The sequence below is a fragment of the Aspergillus vadensis genome (assembly GCF_003184925.1).
Source record: "Aspergillus vadensis CBS 113365 unplaced genomic scaffold BO88scaffold_8, whole genome shotgun sequence".
In the NCBI taxonomy this organism is placed as follows: domain Eukaryota; kingdom Fungi; phylum Ascomycota; class Eurotiomycetes; order Eurotiales; family Aspergillaceae; genus Aspergillus; species Aspergillus vadensis.
Genome location: NW_020292046.1, coordinates 809,592 through 830,062, shown reverse-complemented (window position 1 = coordinate 830,062; position 20,471 = coordinate 809,592). Strand labels below are relative to the sequence as shown.

The window sequence follows — 20,471 nt, the reverse complement described above, 5'->3', positions numbered from 1 at the left end:
GACGAATTTTCTTGAGTCCTTTTTCGTATTATCACGTCCAGAACCTACACCACACCATACCTTCCTATTCGACATCCCATTGACTTACCCGAACCACTACTACTTACCTACCTCGACACGAGTCACTATCATTGGCCTGAAGTATAATGGCCCCCTCCGTCACCCCATTCTTTTGCGCATCCGATGAATGCTGCGTCCGTTACCTACCTACCTCCTAATGACCTAAGAATGTGTTACGTTGCTTAATGCCTGTATGAGATACATACCCTCAGTTTAATCAAAAGCAAAAAAAGAGAATGAGAATACAAATAAAAATACAATTATTATGAACAAAGTCCAAGCCATCAACTAGTAATTAGTAAATTGCATCTACAGTAGAAGTACACTTAAGCTCTTCGTCTCGTAGCTCTTGGAGTCTCAACACCACCCATCTCCGTATCCTCATCTACCCCGCCGTCATCCTCATCAGACTGTTCCTCATCCTCGTCCACATCTTCCTCTTCATCATCCACCTGTCCCCCACCCGACGCTGCCGCTTCCGCCACAGCCTCCGCCAACTCCTCCTGCTCATACGCCTCTTCCTCCCCCTCACTCAACATCTCCCCGCCACCATCCCCATCACCATCACCACCCACCTCATCCTGAAACTGCACCCTCCGATCCGCCCTCTTCTTCCCCTTCCTATCACCCTCCTCCCCAACCTCCTCCCTCCCCACCCCCTTCTTCCCAGCAGCAGCACCACCACCACCAACCCTCTCCTTCCACGCCGGCGCCCCCTTAATAATGCCCCTCACCTCCGTGGCCATCATCATCTCCCTCTGCGACGCCACCGCCGGATCAAGCCAAAAGTCCACCATGACCGACTCCGGCGTAGCATGATCCGGCAACTTGACAATATTCGCAAACTCGACCTCATCATCCAACATCTTATCATCCAACAGCGCAAGCACCTTCGCCCGCATAATCGTCTTCGTCTTCGCCAACGTCCCATTCCCGAACCACCCATCCGTCAATATATCGCATTCTTCACGCAGGAAACCCGCCGGAGGCGGCTCCGATGGGAATAAGATCCTCCGGAGAGTGGGGTCCGTCACGTCGCAGAACATCCACATGCGTCCGTCGCGCGGGAGGGGCAAACAGCCTGTGAACAGGTGGGTTGTTGTAGGGAGTTGTTGGGTTTCCGTAGGTTGGTCTGGGTGGTGTTGGTGTTGGTGATGATGAGTTTCGTCGAGGTATTGGGGTACTTCGCCGGCGCGGGCGACGGCGTGACGACGGCCTGTGTAGCCGTCTCGTGCGACTTCGGCTTCTCGGGGTAGGATGCGGAACATGGCTGTTTGGTAGATTCGGTAGGAGGGGTCGGTGCGTGGATCGTGCCCGTATTTGATGATGGCGTCGCGCCAGGGCCCCGACCGGAAGATGTACCCGACGTAGGGGATCGCGTGGCGGAGGGCGTAGCGTTGTTCGATTGTCGGTAGGGAGTTGCGTAGCCCGCGGCGTGTCCAGGCGGGGCGTTGTTGGAAGAGGGTCTCCACGGCTGTGATGGTTTCTTGGAGGGTTTTGTCCAGGGTGTGGATCGGTGGGCAGTTCGTGCGCGGTGAGGTTGGGACGTTGGCGATGTCGTAGGATACTAGGTGGGTTAGGACTTTTACTACTCGTTGCGTGTTCACTGTTGTTATGTTGCCCGAGTTGTCGATGGCTTGTCGGACGGTGGGATTTTGGCGGTAGCTTTGGGGTTTGATGTTAGTTGGATGTTGGGGTGGGTTGGGATGGGGATGGGGGCTTACATGTAGGTGAAGGGAATGTCTCCGAAGCTGAAGGATGGTGGAGGGATGATGTCTACGTCGGTGATGGCGCCTTTGCTCATGTCAAGGTCGAATTGCTTCATTTTGTCGTCTGCAGGTGGTTAGTTTGTGTTCAGTGGTGGGTGTGGTAGTAGGATTCGTACAGTCAAATGGCAATATCTGCTCCCGGAACCGGTTGGCAAAGGAACTGGAGCCGGTAGAGAAGACAAAGTCCGGCATTCCTGGTTGTGTCAGTATCAAGTAGAGTGATCCATTTGTGTAGGTAGTCTGGGAACTCACCTCGAAACACATGTGTCCGGTTAACCAAGCCCACTGGCTCGACCTGATACCTGGATACATTGTCACTCAGACTCCGCAGCAGTTCTCGAGCATTACGTCGTTGCGGCTCCGTATGCACCGTAGACACGGCAACACCGCTGAAGGGCTCATTGGACCCCTTCTTTCGCTTGCGACCTGTTCGCTTTGGTACCGTCACCTTCAGAAGGATGTTGTTCGACGGTAAGCTGGTCGACAGAAGCGGCCTGGACATGGCATCCTCCGGCCGGAGAAGCAGCTGAGCCGGGCTGTCAGGCTTGGGGGGATGCAAGATCTGGAGTATTTTGTTAGTACTTCTATATCATAAACAATTAGATGGGTTGACGTACTTTGGTTATGCCCGCATCACCCTTCAGTGTGTCGACTGCCTTGTCAAGGTTTCTGATAATGGCTGGATGCTCGACGCTGACGATGCGACGTGAAGGTATTTGGTAGAATGGCGCTGTTCTTGCGCTATGTTGATCCGTCATCTTGTCTGTACGGCGTAGATGCGCCGTTTGTAGCCCTTGTTGGGCTATTTAATCGTGTTCTAGGAGCGATTGGGGAAAATGCTATCCCTAGGTCGAAGCTATATAAAAGCGGATAAGTCTGCACAAATATGGAGCTAGGATTGACGTCAACCGTTAGTATCCAGGGGCTTAAAGTTAATTCACAACTACTACAACTTGCTGAGCCGGTGAATTGGGTCACTAGATCAGCTCGGTACCAGAGTGTTTCTCGAAACCATACTAACTACTACAGCAGGATCCCCATTTCTGTATCCTTCGCAGCCAACCTGGAGGGGAAAGATGGATGTCGATGCTAGGAATCTGCAAGTCACATGACCATCCAACAGCCACACCATCATCCCGAATCCCCCGTCAAGAAATTAGATGGGAGGGAAAAAAAGCCGCGACTGAGACATGCTGGATGGGTGGATTGCTATTTTCTTTCCTCTAATAAGATGATGCGTTGCTTTCTTTTCTTTATTATTTTTATTTTTCTTAATACGAGTTTCTTACTCGGGGGGAATGCGCTGTCTGTCTGACCCCTTGCCTGTAGTTGCACTTCGAGACAGTTCAACATGAACCGTCCGGAGGGTGTAGTAGATGGTCTAAGTATAAATTTCGTAATGCTGAGGCGCTGCCCCCCATTTCATTTCGGTTGGACCTCTAAAAACCGGTTGATTCCCGATTCCCATCGTGCTGGTGGTCGGCAGGTTAAAAAAGGTAGTAAGTTTGGTAAAAGGGACCCAACCAGGCCCACGACCTGACCTGCAACCACTAAGAAGACTACGTCCGAGCGCTCTTCTAGTCAGTCAGTTCAATCAGTCAGTTAGCCACAGCCTCAGGCCCGTCTGCTGCTCTGCTTCCCCCCCTCCCCGACCTCAGCTTGATACGACCAACTACTATTGCATCAATCAATCCCTTACAATTCTCAGACTGCTCGACTGGGCTGGTTTCTCGTGCTTTCTTTACGGTTGAACGCGCTGACGATAGAATTCTGATTTACTCCTTACTCCCCTTCTTTTGACTCTTTTTCTGCCAACTGCGACCGTGTGGTTCTAGCACTCTTCTGCTCTCTTCATTCCCCCGGGGGCCTCAATTCATTTGCACCCCGCTTCCCGGCAGCCGCTAAGCGACACGGAAAGAGACGATCGACTCCAGCAAACCAGACCGACTGACTACTGGCTGCTCCCTATACCGCTCCCGTTCCGCGCCAAACAGTGAAGCGTGCCTGTCTGAGAGATCCTCCTCCCTCCCACTCCCACTCTCCCCCAATTCGCCCCGATACCTTGAACTGAACTTCTTCTGAGGTAAGTCCTGCAGCTATAGTTTCCTGTTCCTCTTGCGCTTTCGGGAAACTGTTCTTGTGTGTTTTGATCCACCTCTCTCTTTCTTCTCCCCCTATCAAACACCCCCCTTTCTGGTGTGTGATTACACCTTCCATCATCCGCTGGTTCTTTTGAGATCCTACCGCCTCACCCCGGTGCTCTGCGTTGCTGGCCTGGTGTCCACCATTTTCCACTCCCCTCATCCTACTATCCTCTATTTCTTCGATTTTGTATATTTCCCACCCCTGCGATTTTTGCCATGAGCCTTGTTCCTGAACCTTGTGTCTCTCCCGTCAATCCGATTCGAGCGCTATGTTAGGTGGTGTTGTGGTTGGAAATGCTCATGTGGTCATTCCCAGGCCGACATAAATAAATCCCGACGTGGCTCTCCTGAAATTGCCTCCGCGCTATACCAACACCCTCCCCCATCCCTCCTGCTAGTGTGCGGCATCTTGCTGCACTGGCACCGAGATTGAGACCGAGTACATGTGGCTGTTCGACTAGTCGTGACAATGAAGGGCTTCAGACAGAGAGTGGTGAGTGTTCCCTGTCCACTTCCGCTGTCCCCTACACCCCGTTCCCCGCCTCCCTCCTGCCGATGATCAGCTCTCGTCCAACCCACCCCCCAAAACTGCCGGGATGCAGGCTAATTTGCCCAGCATGAACAGTTGTCGAGGGCAAAAGACGCAAACAAATCCTCGAAGAAGAAAGACTCCTCCCACTCGTCCCAAAACAATGCCGCCCTCGGCGTCAACCACGGACAGCAGTCCTCTTCCCCTAATCAGGGCACCCCGACTTCGTCTACCACATCCGTGAATGATACTCGAGGAAAGTCGCCGGACAATGGCTCGCAGGCAGGAATGTATCCTGGTCAGTACTATATCCCGCAGGGCGCAGGCTTGGTTGGTCAGCCCGTGAATAACGGTGGACCAGGTACGCCCACGAAGCAGGGACAGCAGATGGCTCCGAGCGTGGTCATCAGTCCAAGCGCACCGGTGAGCTTCCCTTCCACTATCGAGGCACCCCCGCCGTGGTTATTCCAAACCTGGCCCGATGGTAGCTTTCATCGACCATTTGTTTCGGGGACTGACCCTTATCCTTCATTCGCATAGCATGTTCCTCCCCCCGGAGCCGCCGAAACCATGCCCGGGGATCTCGCTCCCCCACGGAAGTCGCACGTCTTCGATCGCCTTCAGACGACACCCAAGGATATGTCCGAAGGAATCCGAACCCCTAAGCGCCAGCATTCATCGCGTTTCGACATTTCCGATCAGCGCCAAAGAGAGTTGGAAAAGCTGCAGGGCTTCCACGAGGTTCCCCCGAATCGTCGCCAAGAGCTGTTCATGCAGAAGATCGATCAATGCAACATCATCTTCGACTTCAACGACCCTACTGCCGACATGAAGTCCAAGGAGATCAAGAGACTGGCGCTCCATGAGCTCCTAGACTACATCGCCAACAACCGTTCGGTTATCACGGAACCCATGTATCCACGTGTAGTCGAGATGTTCGCAAAGAACCTCTTCCGACCCATCCCACCGCCGGTGACTCCCCAAGGCGAGGCGTTTGACCCAGAGGAGGATGAACCGGTGTTGGAAGTCGCATGGCCCCATATCCAGGTGGTGTATGAGTTCTTCTTGCGGTTCATCGAGAGCCAGGACTTTAACACCAACATTGCCAAGCAATACATCGATCACCACTTTGTGCTTCAGGTATGCAATCTTCATACTCTTCCGCTGGATGATGAGGCCTAGGGCCGTCCAACTAATGCGCCGCAGTTGCTGGAGCTGTTCGACTCGGAAGACCCTCGCGAACGTGACTTTCTCAAGACCACTTTGCATCGTATCTACGGAAAGTTCTTGAACTTGCGATCGTACATTCGCAGATCTATCAACAACGTTTTCTTCCAGTTCACATATGAGACTGAGCGATTCAACGGAATCGCAGAACTCTTGGAAATCTTGGGATCTATCATCAACGGCTTTGCCCTTCCTCTGAAGGAAGAACACAAGCTGTTCCTGACACGAGTTCTGTTACCTCTACACAAAGTGAAGAGCTTGAGCATGTATCACCCGCAGTTGGCCTACTGTATTGTTCAGTTCCTGGAGAAGGACTCGTCATTGACGGAAGATGTAAGACCGCATCCGGTTCCTGCCTCGTCGCGGCTTGAAGACGTTACTGACTGTGGGATAGGTGGTCCTTGGTTTGCTGCGCTACTGGCCCAAGACAAACAGTACGAAGGAGGTTATGTACCTGAACGAGGTGGAAGACATCTTCGAGGTCATGGACCCTGCCGAATTTGCCAAGGTCCAGGTGCCTCTGTTCCAACAGCTTGCGAAGTCTGTCGCTAGCCCGCATTTCCAGGTTTGTTATTCAGAGATCGATGCAAGATTCTGAGCAGAAGCGCTAACTGCTTGTCAAGGTCGCGGAACGAGCGCTCTATTTCTGGAACAATGAATACTTCTGTAACCTTGTTAGCGACAACGTGGAGATCATTCTGCCGATTATGTTCCCTCCCTTGTATGAGAACTCCAAGGGCCACTGGAACAGGTAGGTTGATGATAATTTGACTGCCCCTTTCGCAGCGGCTAACTGTTGCAGAACCATCCACAGTATGGTTTACAACGCGATGAAGATGTTTATGGAGATCAACCCACAGCTTTTCGACGAATGCTCTCATGAGTACAATGAGCGCCAGAACAGCGCTGAAGAGCGCGAAATGGGCAGACAGCAGAGATGGGAGAAGGTCTTGGAACGCGCTAAAGACAGGAAGAATGGGGTTGCTGTGCCCCCACAATGCCAAGTTGCGGAGATCCCGGTCCATCTAGATGACATCGACCAAGTGGCACACGATAGCCAGAAGCGTCTCCATGCCCTGAAGCTGGATGACTCGAGTTCGACCGAGCGCCGGCCCCGAGAAAGCACGGCATCTTCGGTAAGTACCGAGCGCCCCGAGTAGCTTGTGTGGTCATGTTCTGCCCATGACTTTGTCGCACTTGGCGAAAAGAATTGAAAATTCCCTTACTTTGCTTCGTCGTTGTCTTTGCTAAGAATTCGCCGATGTTATCGTACAGCAAGCGTGATTCTAACGTTGAAACGTCCGTTTTTTTCTCCAGAGACGGCGCCGCGGCTCCTCTGATGATATTCGAAGGCGACGAAGTGGTAGCGCCAGTGAGATACGACCGCGTGTAGATCGACGACGGCCGGGTGCTGGCGTTACTGTATCGATCTTGTCCCGAAGCAACTCCACCAAGTAACGGTTGACTTGATGGGCATTCTTCCGTTAGATTTTCCTTCTATGATGGCATAGCGACTACGAGCTGCGATGAAGTGTATTCGTGTCTATTTGGTTCCACGTTCGGCCAGTACTTCCGTCTTCGTGCTCTTCTCCCCCTTTCATCCGCGTCTTCATGTCCTTTTCCCTTTCCTCTTCCCCCCTTTTTCTTTTCTATTTAACTTTCTACAACTCTGTGTACATGGCCTTGAATATTCTTGTGTCTGCGCGAGCACGTGGCTCGGTTGCCCGTGCGTCGGAGCGGACGATCGAGTTTGGACTATTAGAACTGTGTTCGGGTCTGGAAAACGGGTGCGAATGGCGTTTCCCTCCGTCGACGTTGATGTCGGCAAACCTTTTGATATTACAACATGAAGTATTTATGGCATGGCCGTGAACCAGATTCTTGTTTCTCTTAAGACTTTATCCACGCGACTATACTACTAAGTCTATAACGTTGTTCCTGTTACCACGTGCCTCTTCTGAGTAAACCCCTGAGCCAGTAACCCGTGATAGGCTCAGCAGCCGCAGGGTAGTACCGTAGACGCGCGCTTACCGGGTAGGAGAAACAAAGTCCCGTTTTTACCTATTTCGGCCTAGTGTTTCGTTCGGGGTCTCTGCGATACCCGCGTTTCAGTCTGCTCTCGCTGCTTTCTGTTCCTGTCGGTTTGCAGGCCGGTAGTTTGCGCTCATTAATCCTTTGCTTGATACCCTCCACCTCCTCTCCCTTTCCTTCAATATATCGCTATATATTACCTGACCTCCCCTCTTCCTCCCCCGGTCTTTGCTTCCTACACCCCGAACCGACTGGGTCCGATTAATGACTTGACGACTCGACACAATAGTTCTTCCACATCTTCTTATGAGGCGCCTTCCGTCGCTGAGCCATTCGACATAGAGCTCCACTACTACCACCTCCACCACCAACACGCATATGAATCCGACATAAGAGCAGCTCGTGCCGGCTTCTAGATTCAGGCCGGCCTCACGGCCTGGCGATTAATTAATCCCAATCTCTCAATATGGCCTCCGCTGAAGGCCCCCGAGGCAACATGGAGCGGAACGCGGAGCGAAGCATTGATATCTACAGCACTAAGCTGGGCGACGACAAGATTGGTGCGTCTTGGTCCTTGCTTGTTCATACTGGGGAATGAAGCTTCAGCTGTGGATTGGACATTCATGTCCTGAGTGGTCTCACTGCGGGCATTATGCTGACGGTTTCTCTTCGCACATAGATATTAAACTCAGAGCGAATGTTGCTGTCGAATTACGGGATAGTATCGAACCGTTATGCTCTGGCGCAAGTTATCCGATCTTCTTGTCGAAGCTATGGCCGGTGTTCAAGCACATTCTGAAGGGCGAGCCCGTCTTCACGAACATGTCCTTCGATCAGGTGAGTCAGGGATCGTGACTGGTTCAGGTGTCAGTTTGGACAATTAGGGCTCATACATAGGTTGTGTCGCCAGAAATTACGGAATTGTATCCTCGAGACGCTACATCGTTTGCCAATGGCGTCGCCGGACGTCGAACCGTATGCCGCCGACATGGTCGACCTGCTGATGGATCTGGTACGCATCGAAAACGAGGAAAACGCGGTTCTGTGCATGAAGACAATCATGGATCTCGAGCGCAATCAAGCAAAGGCCACGGCGGCGCGCGTACAACCTTTCCTCGCGCTCATTCAGGAGATGTTCCAGATGATGGAGCAGGTGGTTCGCGATACCTTCGATACCCCCAGTCAAGCCACCCCTTCTGGCATGCCCTCAACACCAAGTGCGACGGCTCAGACCTTCCAATCGCCTCGACCGAGCTCCCCCGCGACGTCAGTTTCGGATCTCGCACCAGACCAGCAACAACAGGCCAACAATGTGTTACTCAAGGGTATGCAGTCGTTCAAGGTCCTCGCCGAATGTCCGATCATCGTGGTGTCCATCTTCCAGACGCACCGGGCGTCCGTCGCGGCGAATGTGAAGCTCTTTGTGCCGCTGATCAAGAGTATCCTTCTTCTCCAAGCCAAGCCGCAGGAGAAGGCACACGCAGATGCCGCAGCCCAAGGGACGATATTCACGGGCGTATGCAAAGAAATTAAGAACAGAGCCGCCTTCGGTGAATTCATCACCGCGCAAGTGAAGACGATGAGCTTTTTAGCCTATTTGCTCCGTATGTATGCGCAACAGCTGCAGGATTTTCTCCCCACTCTCCCCTCGGTTGTTGTGCGTCTTCTTCAAGATTGTCCCCGGGAAAAGTCCAGCGCGAGGAAGGAGCTCCTGGTTGCCATCCGTCACATAATAAACTTTAATTACCGGAAGATATTCCTCGAGAAGATCGACGAACTTCTTGACGAGAGGACGCTTATTGGCGATGGACTCACTGTTTACGAGACTATGCGACCCCTAGCCTACAGCATGCTTGCCGACCTCATACATCATGTCCGCGACCACTTGACGCGTGATCAGATCCGTCGAACTGTGGAAGTGTACACCAAAAACCTTCACGATGATTTCCCGGGAACCAGCTTCCAGACAATGAGTGCCAAGCTACTACTTAATATGGCAGAGAGGATATCAAGGTTGGAGGATAAACGGGAGGGCCGCTACTTCTTGATCATGATCCTGGATGCCATTGGTGACAAGTTCGCGTCGATGAACTATCAGTTTGACAACGCGGTCAAGGTCTCGAAGGCATACAAGGCCACGAAGAAGGATCTCGAACCTGCTTCGGAGCGGTATCTTGCGGAGAAGGAGCACCCGCCTGATTGGGATGAAATTGATATCTTCTCGGCGTCTCCCATTAAGACATCCAACCCTCGTGACCGCGGTGGTGATCCGGTCTCCGACAACATCTTCCTTTTCAAGAACCTGATCAACGGCCTGAAGAACATTTTCCACCAGCTCAAGAACTGCAACCCCGATCATATCCAAATCGACCCGAATAGTGTTCCGATCAATTGGTCCGAGGTCTCGTATGGCTACAATGCTGAGGAAGTACGGGTTATTAAGAAGCTGTTCCACGAAGGAGCCCGAGTCTTCAAGTACTACGGGGTGGACCAGTCACCCCCGGAAGTCAGCTACTCATCCCCGTTCGACTTCCTTGCTGGTCAATACACCGCGCCCATGTCCCGCGAAGAAAAGGAGCTCCTGGAGAGCTTCGGAACCGTGTTCCACTGCATTGATACCGCCACCTTCCATGAAGTCTTCCACTCTGAGATACCCTACCTCCACGAGCTCATGTTCGAACACGGCGCCCTCCTCCATCTTCCTCAGTTCTTCTTGGCTAGCGAGGCCACTTCCCCGGCGTTCTCTGGAATGGTGTTGCAGTACCTTATGGACCGGATCCATGAAGTGGGTACTTCCGATATGACGAAAGCGAAGATCCTGTTGAGGATGTTCAAGCTTTCGTTTATGGCCGTGACACTATTCTCTGTTCAGAACGAGCAGGTTTTGCACCCTCATGTCACCAAGATCGTTACTAACTGTATAGAGCTTTCGGTGACTGCAGAGGAGCCCATGAACTATTTCCTCCTGCTGCGCTCCTTGTTCCGCAGCATTGGTGGAGGCCGGTTCGAGCTCCTTTACAAAGAGATTCTGCCGCTGTTGGAAATGCTCTTGGAGACATTCAATAACTTGCTGCTCGCTGCCCGCAAACCGCAAGAGCGTGACCTCTACGTCGAGCTTACCCTCACAGTTCCTGCTCGCTTGAGTCATCTTCTGCCACATTTGAGCTACCTCATGCGTCCAATTGTGGTAGCGTTGCGTGCCGATTCGGACCTTGTGGGACAGGGTCTTCGGACCCTAGAGCTATGTGTCGACAATCTCACGGCCGACTACCTTGATCCGATCATGGCACCCATTATGGACGAGTTAATGACAGCCTTGTGGGACCATTTGCGGCCCCATCCTTATAACCACTTCCATGCGCATACGACCATGAGAATCCTGGGCAAACTTGGTGGCCGTAATAGAAAGTTCCTCAACCATCCTCCAGACCTTACCTTCGAACAATTTGCCGATGACACACCCAGCGTCGACATCAAGCTTATTGGACCCAGCGAGAAGCGTCCTTTCCCTGTCGAAATCGGCGTTGATTTGGCCATTGGAAAGTTGATGGAGGTTCCCAAGACACCCACGGCCAAGGCATCGGACAGCTATTATAAGCAGCAGGCATTCCGGATGCTTTCATCGCAGTTGAAACTCTACATTGGATATGAGAGTGTCCCGGAGGACCTGGCTTCCCTCATTCGTTTGCATGCAAATGACCTTTTCGAGAGCAAGACTACAGCAATGCCCGATATCCTGGAAAGATCTGAGCGGTCCAGCTCAATCACGAAGAAGTTGACACAGGAGGGCTCCATGAAGAAACTTATCAAAGCTTGTATCTTCGCGACCACCATCCCAGAACTTGAGCAAACTGCAACCGCCTTTGTGGCTGATGTATGCAAGCACTTTGCTGTAGTGGAAGTCGGACGCGCGCTCGCCCAAGCCAGGCACACCCGCAGGCCTTTCGATGTCAATAACGGCGAAGGCCCAGTGTATCTCGACTCACGGGTCCTAGCCGAAGCTCTAGTAGAGTCCCTGTCATCGGACAATGCTTCTGTCCGTGATGGTGCGCAGGCAGCAATGCAGGTCATGAAGGATGCGGCCGCTATCATCTTTGGAACTCCTGACCGGGTCTCAAAGCTTCCCTTCTTCCAACATCTGGGTCGCGTGTTTTGCCATAGTTGCCATAGTGAGGAGTGGTTTACCAAGGCTGGGGGAAGTCTTGGTATCCACATTTTCGCGACTAAGCTGGACCTGGGTGACACCTGGCTCCTGGACAAGCAGGTCGAATTCGTCAGAGCCTTGATGTATGTTATCAAAGATACACCGTCTGATTTACCAGCTAGCACGCGAATCAGGGCGCAGGAGACACTGGATCTGATCCTCCGCCGGTGCTGCAAGAATCTTTCGCTTGATGACCTGAAGAACGAGAAGAGCCGCATGTACTCTTTGTGCGGGCACTTTGTCTACGAGCTCTCCCACATGAACAAGCAGGTCCGAGAAGCTTCGCGCCGGAGCTTCTCGACTATTGCCGAAGTCCTGGGTTGTCAAGTCCATGACCTCATTCTCCCTGTGAAGGACCGCCTCTTGCAGTCCATCTTCAACAAGCCGCTCAGAGCACTCCCATTCCCCACGCAGATTGGGTTCATCGATGCCATTACGTACTGCCTGAGCTTGCACAATAATATCGTGACCTTCAATGATCCGCTCAATCGATTGATGCTGGAGTCTCTAGCCTTGGCTGATGCCGATGATGAGTCGCTCGCCTCTAAGCCGAACGAGTTCAAGAATGCAGAAATGATTGTCAACTTGCGTGTCGCGTGCCTTCGTCTTCTGTCTATGGCAATGAGCTTCCCGGAGTTCGGCAACACCCCACAGAATACGAGCCGTGCACGCATCATCTCTGTATTCTTCAAGTCACTCTATTCGCGGTCTCCTGATGTTATTGAAGCCGCCAATGCCGGTCTTCGGGACGTGCTTACGCAGACAAACAAGTTGCCGAAAGATCTGCTTCAAAATGGTCTTCGCCCTATCCTAATGAACTTGCAGGACCCAAAGCGTTTGAGCGTCGCAGGGCTCGATGGACTTGCACGTTTGCTGACATTGCTCACCAATTACTTCAAGGTTGAGATTGGCGCCCGCCTTCTAGACCACATGAAGGTCATTGCAGATGATACGATTCTGCAGAAGGTGTCCTTCAGTCTTGTTGAGCAAAGTCCTCCGATGAAGATCGTGGCCGCCATATTCAACATCTTCCATCTACTCCCCCCAGCTGCTACTTCTTTCATGGAGCATCTGGTGAACAAGGTGTTGGATCTTGAAGACAAGCTTCGCAGGACGTCTAACAGTCCTTTCAGGAAGCCTTTGGTCAAGTACCTAAATCGGTATCCCAAGGATAGTTTGACCTTCTTCCAGAACCGCTTTAAGGATGAGCGGTTTGGGCGATTCTTTGGCCAGGTATTAGCAGACCCAGAAAGTGAGGCACTTCGCTCTGCAGTAGTTGCGGACACTGATAGCTTCGTGAATGCTGCTTTCGGACAAGAGGCGACGGATGGCAAGAACACTGCTGCAATCAACGGTATCTATGTGGCCCACTCTATCTGCATGCATGAATCGACCAAGCGCTGGTTGGTTTCGCAGGCGGATCTGAGAGCCAAGCTATTGAGCTCGGGACGCGATCTGGAGAAAAAGCTTCGAAATGACAAGCTACCGGCGAACGAGCGGCTAAGAGTTGAGCAAGCGGAGGACCAGCTGATGGACATCTTCACTAACTACCTGACGGAGTCGGTGCAAGATCTGGATTTCCTGTTCGAGGTTATGGACGGGCTGTCTGCCGAAGAACTGAAGCGCACCCTGGCATTCCCGAAATTCATCTACCGCCATATTATTACGAATGAGTCTATTGATTACCGCCGTTCTGTGATTATGCGGTGCCTCGACCTCTATAGCCAACGCACTTGCTCCCAGAAGATGAAGACATATGCCTTCCGTCATCTGGTTAACCCCATCTTCGCCATGGACGTCCAAACTACATGGAACAGCCCGTCTAACAGTCCGAAGCTGATGGATAAGAGTATGACTGAGTTCATCCAGAGCCGTCTGTGGAAGCCTCAATTGGCCGATCTGAGCGATGAGTCGAACCAGGCTGGTGTGGACCACTCGCGCATGGAACTTCTCCAGCTGTCTGCCTTGTTGATCAAATACCATTCCCAGACCGTACAGGAATCGCGCAAGGACATTATCAAGTTCGCTTGGAACTACATCCGTCTGGAAGACGTCATCAACAAATACGGCGCCTACGTTCTCATCAGCTACTTCATTGCGCATTATGAGACGCCTTTCAAGATTGTCGTGCAAGTTTACGTGGCCCTACTGAGAGCTCACCAGAATGAGGGTAAAGCGCTTGTGACTCAGGCTCTTGATGTTCTTGCCCCTGTTCTGCCGACTAGGACCTCCATGGCAAACCAGAATACTCAGGTACATGATCCGCGGTACCCGATATGGGCGAAGTGGCCTCGACGAATTTTGGCGGAGGAGACTGCCAACTTGCAGCAGGTCATGTGCATCTTCCAATTCCTCGTGCGGCAGCCGGATCTCTTCTACGACTCAAGGGAACATTTTGTGCCTCTTATCGTTCCATCTCTGATCAAGATCGCTTCACCTTTGAGCTCTTCGAACGAAAGCAAGAAACTGGCACTTAACCTTGTTAGTCTCATTTGGCACTGGGAAGAGAAGCGTGTTAAAGCTAGCCGTTCTCCGATGCCTAACGGCATCCATGAATCCCCTAATGCCAAGAAGCGCAAGTTGGAGGAAACCCAGAGCAGTGCATCCCGTTCGCCTGCAGCGGGGTCTCAGGACTATCTCATCCCCCCTGATCTGCGTGCCACGTTGACGAAGTACCTCATATCTTTCATCACGACAATTGCAGAGAGATACCCAGTCCCTGCCGCGCGAATTCGTGAGCTTCCGGGAACCAAGCCGCAGCAGCCTGTGCCTACGGGTGATATGGTGAAGAAGGCTGTGCACTTGCTGAGGAACCTCTTGTCTGACGAACATTGGGCAGACTTGGACATTGAGCTCTATCAGAAGGTTACGGAACCAATCCTCGCGGGCGAAAAGGCAGACAAGCCTGACGAGAAGCATGTTACGAGTATGGTCAATACACTGCAGGTCATACGAGTACTCCTGGCCTGTAAGCCGGATGACTGGATCATGGCTCGCTTGCCCCTAATCCAGAAGCTTTTCGAAAAGCCTTTGCGCTCGGATAACCCAGAGATTCAGGACTGCCTCCATGGCGTTGAAGACGAGGTGGATATCTCTCCTAAGCTCTTGCCCCCTATCAGAAGGGTTTTGAATGCTCTTCCGGATGATCAGCCGGAGGAGGAGGATGCTATGGATGTGGAAAACTCGCCTTCTGAGTTCGTCACCTACCTGTCTGCCATTGCAACGGAGACTCTCTCTGCCAGCAACTATGTCTCTAGTCTCAATGTTCTTTGGACTCTTTCCAAGAACAAGCCGGCTGAGATGGACACTCACATCCCTCAGGTAATGAAAGCCTTTTCGCAGAAACTGGCCAAGGAGCATGTTGCAGCTTCCACTGCCAATCAAGCAGCGTTGCCTCCAGGAACTAAGCCTCCAGAGGGAGTTCCTGACCAGCAGGAGTTCGAGCTTGGGGTGGATCTGATCTTCAAAACCATCGAGCTTATATCAGTGCGCATGTCTCACCTTGGTGAGCAGAGGCGTCCTTTCCTCAGCGTTCTGGCTCAGTTGGTTGAACGGTCTCAGAACATCAAGCTTTGCAGCAAGGTGCTGGGTATGGTCGAGACTTGGATTTTCCATTCGACCGAGTCATGGCCTACGCTCAAGGAGAAGACCGCCGTTCTGCATAAGATGCTACTCTTTGAGTCACGACAAGACCAAACCATGCTCAAGAAGTTCCTCGATCTTGTCATCAGGATTTATGAGGATTCTAAGATCACCCGGACCGAACTGACTGTCCGACTCGAGCACGCCTTCTTGATCGGAACCAGGGCACAGGATGTTGAGATGCGGAATCGCTTCATGACCATTTTCGACCGCAGTTTGACCCGCTTAGCCAGCTCTCGTCTCAGCTACGTGCTCACCTGTCAGAACTGGGATACGCTGGCGGACTCGTTCTGGCTGGCCCAGGCGTCTCACTTAGTCCTGGGCTGCGTGGATATGGGTTCATCGGCGAGGTTGCATCCGGATGATTTCACTGTTTACCCCGTGTCTTTCCTCTATGGCAATGCCGATAAAGATGCAAGGAAGGCAGATGTTATGGTGGACATTCAACTCGAGGCTTTCGTCTCTGAGCGCAAGCGCTTCATAAGTGAAATTGGCGACGTTAAAGCTCGCGATCTCATTGAGCCTTTGTGTCAACTCCAGCACACCGATCCTACCGTGTCCTATAAGCTCTGGACGACTCTGTTCCCTATCTTCTGGTCTACTCTCTCTAAGGAGGACCGCATCGATCTGGAGAAGGGAATGGTGACTCTGATTACGCGCGAGTATCATCAACGACAACTTGACAAGAGACCCAATGTCGTCCAAGCTTTGCTTGAAGGTGTGGTGCGCGCTAAGCCACGTTTCAAGATCCCGCCACATGTGATGAAGTATCTCAGTCGAACTTATGATGCTTGGTATACTGCTGCCACGTATCTTGAGGAGACTGCCATCAGTCCTATCATTGATACTCCTACTGTCCGTGAAAGCAACCTTGATGCTTTGGTAGAAGTATATGCAGGGCTACAAGAAGACGACTTCTTCTATGGCACGTGGCGGCGCCGTTGCAAGTTTGTGGAGACTAACGCGGCTCTCTCATATGAGCAGCAGGGAATGTGGGATAAGGCTCAACAGCTATACGAGAACGCCCAGATCAAGGCTCGCTCCGGTGCAATGCCGTTCTCACAAGGCGAATACTATCTTTGGGAGGATCACTGGCTCATCTGTGCACAGAAGTTGCAGCAATGGGAGATCCTCAGCGACTTTGCGAAGCATGAGAACCTGAACGATCTTCTTTTGGAATCGGCATGGAGGAATATCGAGAACTGGCAGAGCGAGAGTAGCAGGGAGCAGCTTGAGTCTCTCATCAAGTCTGTTTCTGATGCGCCGACTCCGCGACGCACCTTCTTCCAGGCGTTTATGGCGCTACTTCAATTCCATATCAAGAAGGAGAACATCCAAGAGTTCAACGGTGTGTGCGATGAATCTATCCAGCTGTCCATTAGGAAGTGGCTCCAGCTGCCGAAGAGGATCACGAACGCCCATATTCCGATCCTGCAGCATTTCCAACTGCTGGTTGAGCTTCATGACGCAAGTCACATCTGCGCCAGTCTTTCGCAGACCAATGAGCGCAACCTCGATACCAAGTCTGCCGAGTTGAAGCTGCTCTTGGGTACGTGGAGAGACCGTCTGCCCAATCTCTGGGACGATATCAACGCTTGGCAAGACCTGGTTACATGGCGGCAGCACATCTTCCAGCTCATAAATGCGACATATCTTAGCCTTCTGCCTCCGCAGACTAACAACGTGGCGAGCAATTCGTATGCCTACCGTGGATACCATGAGACAGCTTGGATCATCAACCGCTTTGCTCACGTTGCTCGCAAGCATCAAATGCCGGAAGTGTGCATCAACCAGCTCAGCCGTATCTATACTCTGCCGAACATTGAGATTCAAGAAGCTTTCTTGAAGCTGAGAGAACAGGCCAAGTGCCACTACCAGAACCCCAAAGAGCTGAATAGTGGTCTTGATGTCATCAATAACACAAATCTCAACTACTTCGGTGCTCAGCAAAAGGCAGAGTTTTATACCCTGAAGGGAATGTTCCTTGCCAAGCTGAACCACGTTAATGAGGCGAATGAGGCATATGGTGTGGCCCTCTACTACGAGCTAAGACTTGCCAAAGCCTGGTCAGAGTGGGGACAGTACAGCGATCAACGTTTCAAGTCTGACCCCTCGGATTATGAGCTCGCCAGCAATGCTGTCAGCTGCTACCTAGAGGCTGCTGGTCTGTACAAGAATGCCAAGTCGAGGAAGCTGCTCAGTCGCATCCTTTGGCTTCTCAGCCTGGACAACGAAGAGGGTCAGATTGCGCGCGCGTTTGAGAGTTTCAAGGGCGATACTCCAGTCTGGTACTGGATCACGTTCATACCGCAGCTCCTTACCAGCTTGTCACACCGCGAAGCTCGTCTGTGCAAGGCTGTTCTCGTCAAGATTGCTAAGTTGTTCCCACAAGCTTTGTTCTTCCTGCTCCGTACAAACAGGGAGGATATGCTTAACATCAAGAAACAGCACGATCAGAAGCAGGAGAAGCTTAATCGTGTCAGACAACAACAGCAGCAGCAGCAACAACAGGCTTCGCCACGGCCCAAGCCTTCGCCGGGAGTTGCAAATGCCTCTCCCCTCCAGAACGCCCAAACAGTCAATGCCACTCCGACTCCGACTCCACAGGCACCAAGTGGTCAACAACCTGCACAGAATCAGGCACAGCCACAACAACAACCCCAAGCGCAAGCGCAAGGCCAGATGCCGAATGCAGGCCAGGTCAACAACCAGAACCAGCCACAGCAGACTCCTGTTCAAGGCCAGGTTCAAGGTCAGCCTCAAGCTCAAGGTCAAGCCCAACCCCAAGCCCAACCCCAGGCACCTGTTCAAGGGCAAGTGCCCAACCAAGGACAGCCCCAAGCGCAACAGGCACAAGGCCAAGGCCAGCAACAAGGCCATCTGCAGGTTCCCGGACAAAATGGAGTGCCGCAGCAGAACCAGAACGCTGCTGGTGCGGAACCTGAGAAGGAGCCGCTCAAGAAGCCGTGGGAGTATTCCGATGAGATCATGTCCGGTCTCAAGACTGCTTTCCCTCTGCTGGCCTTGTCGATGGAGACCATGGTGGATCAAATCCACAAGAACTTCAAGTGTCCCCCTGACGAGGATGCCTATCGTCTCATTGTTGCGCTGTTGAACGACGGACTGGCCTACGTGGGCCGCATGCCGGGCTCTTATGCACAGGACTTCAAGCTGCCGCCTGCAACTGAGGCGAATATCACGCGGTTTGCTGAGACCATTCTCCCTGCCCACATCCGCAAGTCTTTCGAGGCGGACTTTGTGGTCAAGAAGCCAACGATGTACGAGTACATCCAGAAGCTGCGTCGTTGGCGTGACAAGTTTGAAGAGAAGCTCGACCGCAGACCTCAGTCTCAATTCCTGGAGACGTATTCGCCTCACCTCAGTGAGTTCCGCTTCCTCAAGTTCGACGAGGTCGAGGTGCCAGGCCAGTACCTCCTGCACAAGGACAAGAACCAAGACTTCGTTCGGATCGACCGCTTCCTTCCAGACATTGATCTGGTGCGCGGTATCGGAGTCTGCCACCGTCGCCTGAAGATCCGCGGTCACGATGGTAGTGTGCATCCGTTTGCAGTCCAGCATCCCGCAGCCCGGCACTGCAGACGAGAGGAGCGCATCTTGCAGCTGTTCCGTATTTTCAACGGACTTCTGGGCAAGCGCAAGGAGAGTCGGCGCCGCAATTTGTACTTCCATCTCCCTCTTATGGTTCCATTGGCGCCTCACATTCGCCTGGTTCGGGATGACCCGTCCTACATCTCCATGCAGGGCATCTACGAGGACTACTGCCGACGTGTGGGTATCAACAAGGATGAGCCTGTCATGTTTACTATGGAGAAGATGAGGTCTCTGGCAGAAACGAAACAGAACGTAAGTGACACTGACACGCCCATGCAAATGAACGACACTGACGTCTTCCAGCGCTCCAACGACCAGCAGCAGGTCCTGCGTACTGAGATGCTCACTGCAATCCAGGAGAAGTGGGTTCCCAGCACGATCGTACTGGACTACTTCCAGCGCATGTACCCGAACTTCTCGGACTTCTGGCTCTTCCGGCGGCAGTTTGCTTACCAATATGCGGCCATTGCTTTTATGACATACGTGATGCACATGGGCAACCGGTATCCTAACAAGATTCTGGTGTCGAGGTTGACGGGTGACATTTGGGGCTCGGAGCTGATCCCTACAATTAACCCGACTAAGGCATTCTTTTACAACCCCGAGCAAGTGCCGTTCCGTTTCACCCCCAACATCCAGACATTGCTGGGACCGATTGCTACGGAGGGACTGTTTGCGTGCGCGTTGATGGCCATTGCACGCTGCCTCACGGAGCCCCGACACGAACTTGAGCAGCAGCTCAGTATTTTTGTCCGGGACGAGATGATGTTTTGGGCCACGGCCCAGCACCGTGCACCTCTGGGACCACCGCAGCTCCGCGATCTGGTCTACAACAACAGCGATGTGATCGTCAACCGGGCCGTCAGCCTTGCCAGTCCACCTGAGGGTAACCTGCCAGCCAACCAAACCACGATCGACCTGATCTCCAAGGCAGTGAACCCGCAGCATCTCGCTGCCTGCGATGCTCTCTGGATGCCGTATTTGTAAAGCTGGTCGCTGTTTCTTCTATCTGTTTGCCTTGTCTGTGTTCTCTTGGCGTTTTCGTTCGGGCTGAGGGCTTACGGGATTTCCAGCCAGTGGTTTCATTCTAGCGTGGCGCTTCGGGGCAAAACAGGGATCTTCTGCGTATCTACTTGTTTGACGCGTTTATGCATTGTTGGTGTATCACAATTATTTAATCAATCAAGATGTTCAGTTTAATATACCATGATAATGCCCGTATAGTAACAAAACTCCATGCTCATGAACCGAAC

At 52.4% G+C, this 20,471-nt stretch overlaps 3 protein-coding genes across 3 annotated transcripts; 2 read left to right on the top strand and 1 right to left on the bottom strand.

The window, feature by feature from the left end:
• Positions 1–341: 341 nt before the first annotated feature.
• BO88DRAFT_386366 (transcription factor TFIIIC subunit TFC1) lies at positions 342–2,869 on the bottom strand. The gene is made up of 5 exons (XM_025704781.1): positions 2,447–2,869; positions 2,082–2,391; positions 1,946–2,023; positions 1,785–1,893; positions 342–1,725 (listed from the first exon to the last, which is right to left on the bottom strand). The coding sequence occupies exons 1-5, from the start codon at positions 2,585–2,587 to the stop codon at positions 387–389; spliced, it is 1,977 nt and encodes a 658-aa protein (XP_025564195.1). The 5' UTR covers positions 2,588–2,869; the 3' UTR covers positions 342–386.
• Positions 2,870–4,442: 1,573 nt separating this feature from the next.
• On the top strand, positions 4,443–6,889 carry BO88DRAFT_424625 (protein phosphatase 2A regulatory subunit RTS1; the record flags this gene model as incomplete). The annotated part of the gene is made up of 7 exons (XM_025708747.1): positions 4,443–4,466; positions 4,590–4,925; positions 5,043–5,642; positions 5,709–6,062; positions 6,124–6,294; positions 6,353–6,480; positions 6,532–6,889. The coding sequence occupies 7 exons, from the start codon at positions 4,443–4,445 to the stop codon at positions 6,887–6,889; spliced, it is 1,971 nt and encodes a 656-aa protein (XP_025564194.1).
• A 989-nt stretch (positions 6,890–7,878) lies between these two features.
• BO88DRAFT_487156 (histone acetyltransferase TRA1) lies at positions 7,879–20,418 on the top strand. Its single transcript, XM_025712527.1, has 4 exons — positions 7,879–8,320; positions 8,440–8,597; positions 8,671–19,470; positions 19,522–20,418. The coding sequence occupies exons 1-4, from the start codon at positions 8,227–8,229 to the stop codon at positions 20,203–20,205; spliced, it is 11,736 nt and encodes a 3,911-aa protein (XP_025564193.1). The 5' UTR covers positions 7,879–8,226; the 3' UTR covers positions 20,206–20,418.
• The last annotated feature ends 53 nt before the right edge of the window (positions 20,419–20,471 follow it).

Coding starts and splice junctions, on each gene's coding strand:
- BO88DRAFT_386366 (XM_025704781.1), bottom strand. CDS start 2,587: ATGACGGATCAACATAGCGCAAGAACAGCGCCATTCTACCAAATACCT. Junction 2,392..2,446: donor GTGATGCGGGCATAACCAAA/GTACGTCAACCC, acceptor AAAATACTCCAG/ATCTTGCATCCCCCCAAGCC. Junction 1,726..1,784: donor GACATTCCCTTCACCTACAT/GTAAGCCCCCAT, acceptor CAAACCCCAAAG/CTACCGCCAAAATCCCACCG.
- BO88DRAFT_487156 (XM_025712527.1), top strand. CDS start 8,227: ATGGCCTCCGCTGAAGGCCCCCGAGGCAACATGGAGCGGAACGCGGAG. Junction 8,598..8,670: donor CGAACATGTCCTTCGATCAG/GTGAGTCAGGGA, acceptor TTGTGTCGCCAG/AAATTACGGAATTGTATCCT. Junction 19,471..19,521: donor TGGCAGAAACGAAACAGAAC/GTAAGTGACACT, acceptor GACGTCTTCCAG/CGCTCCAACGACCAGCAGCA.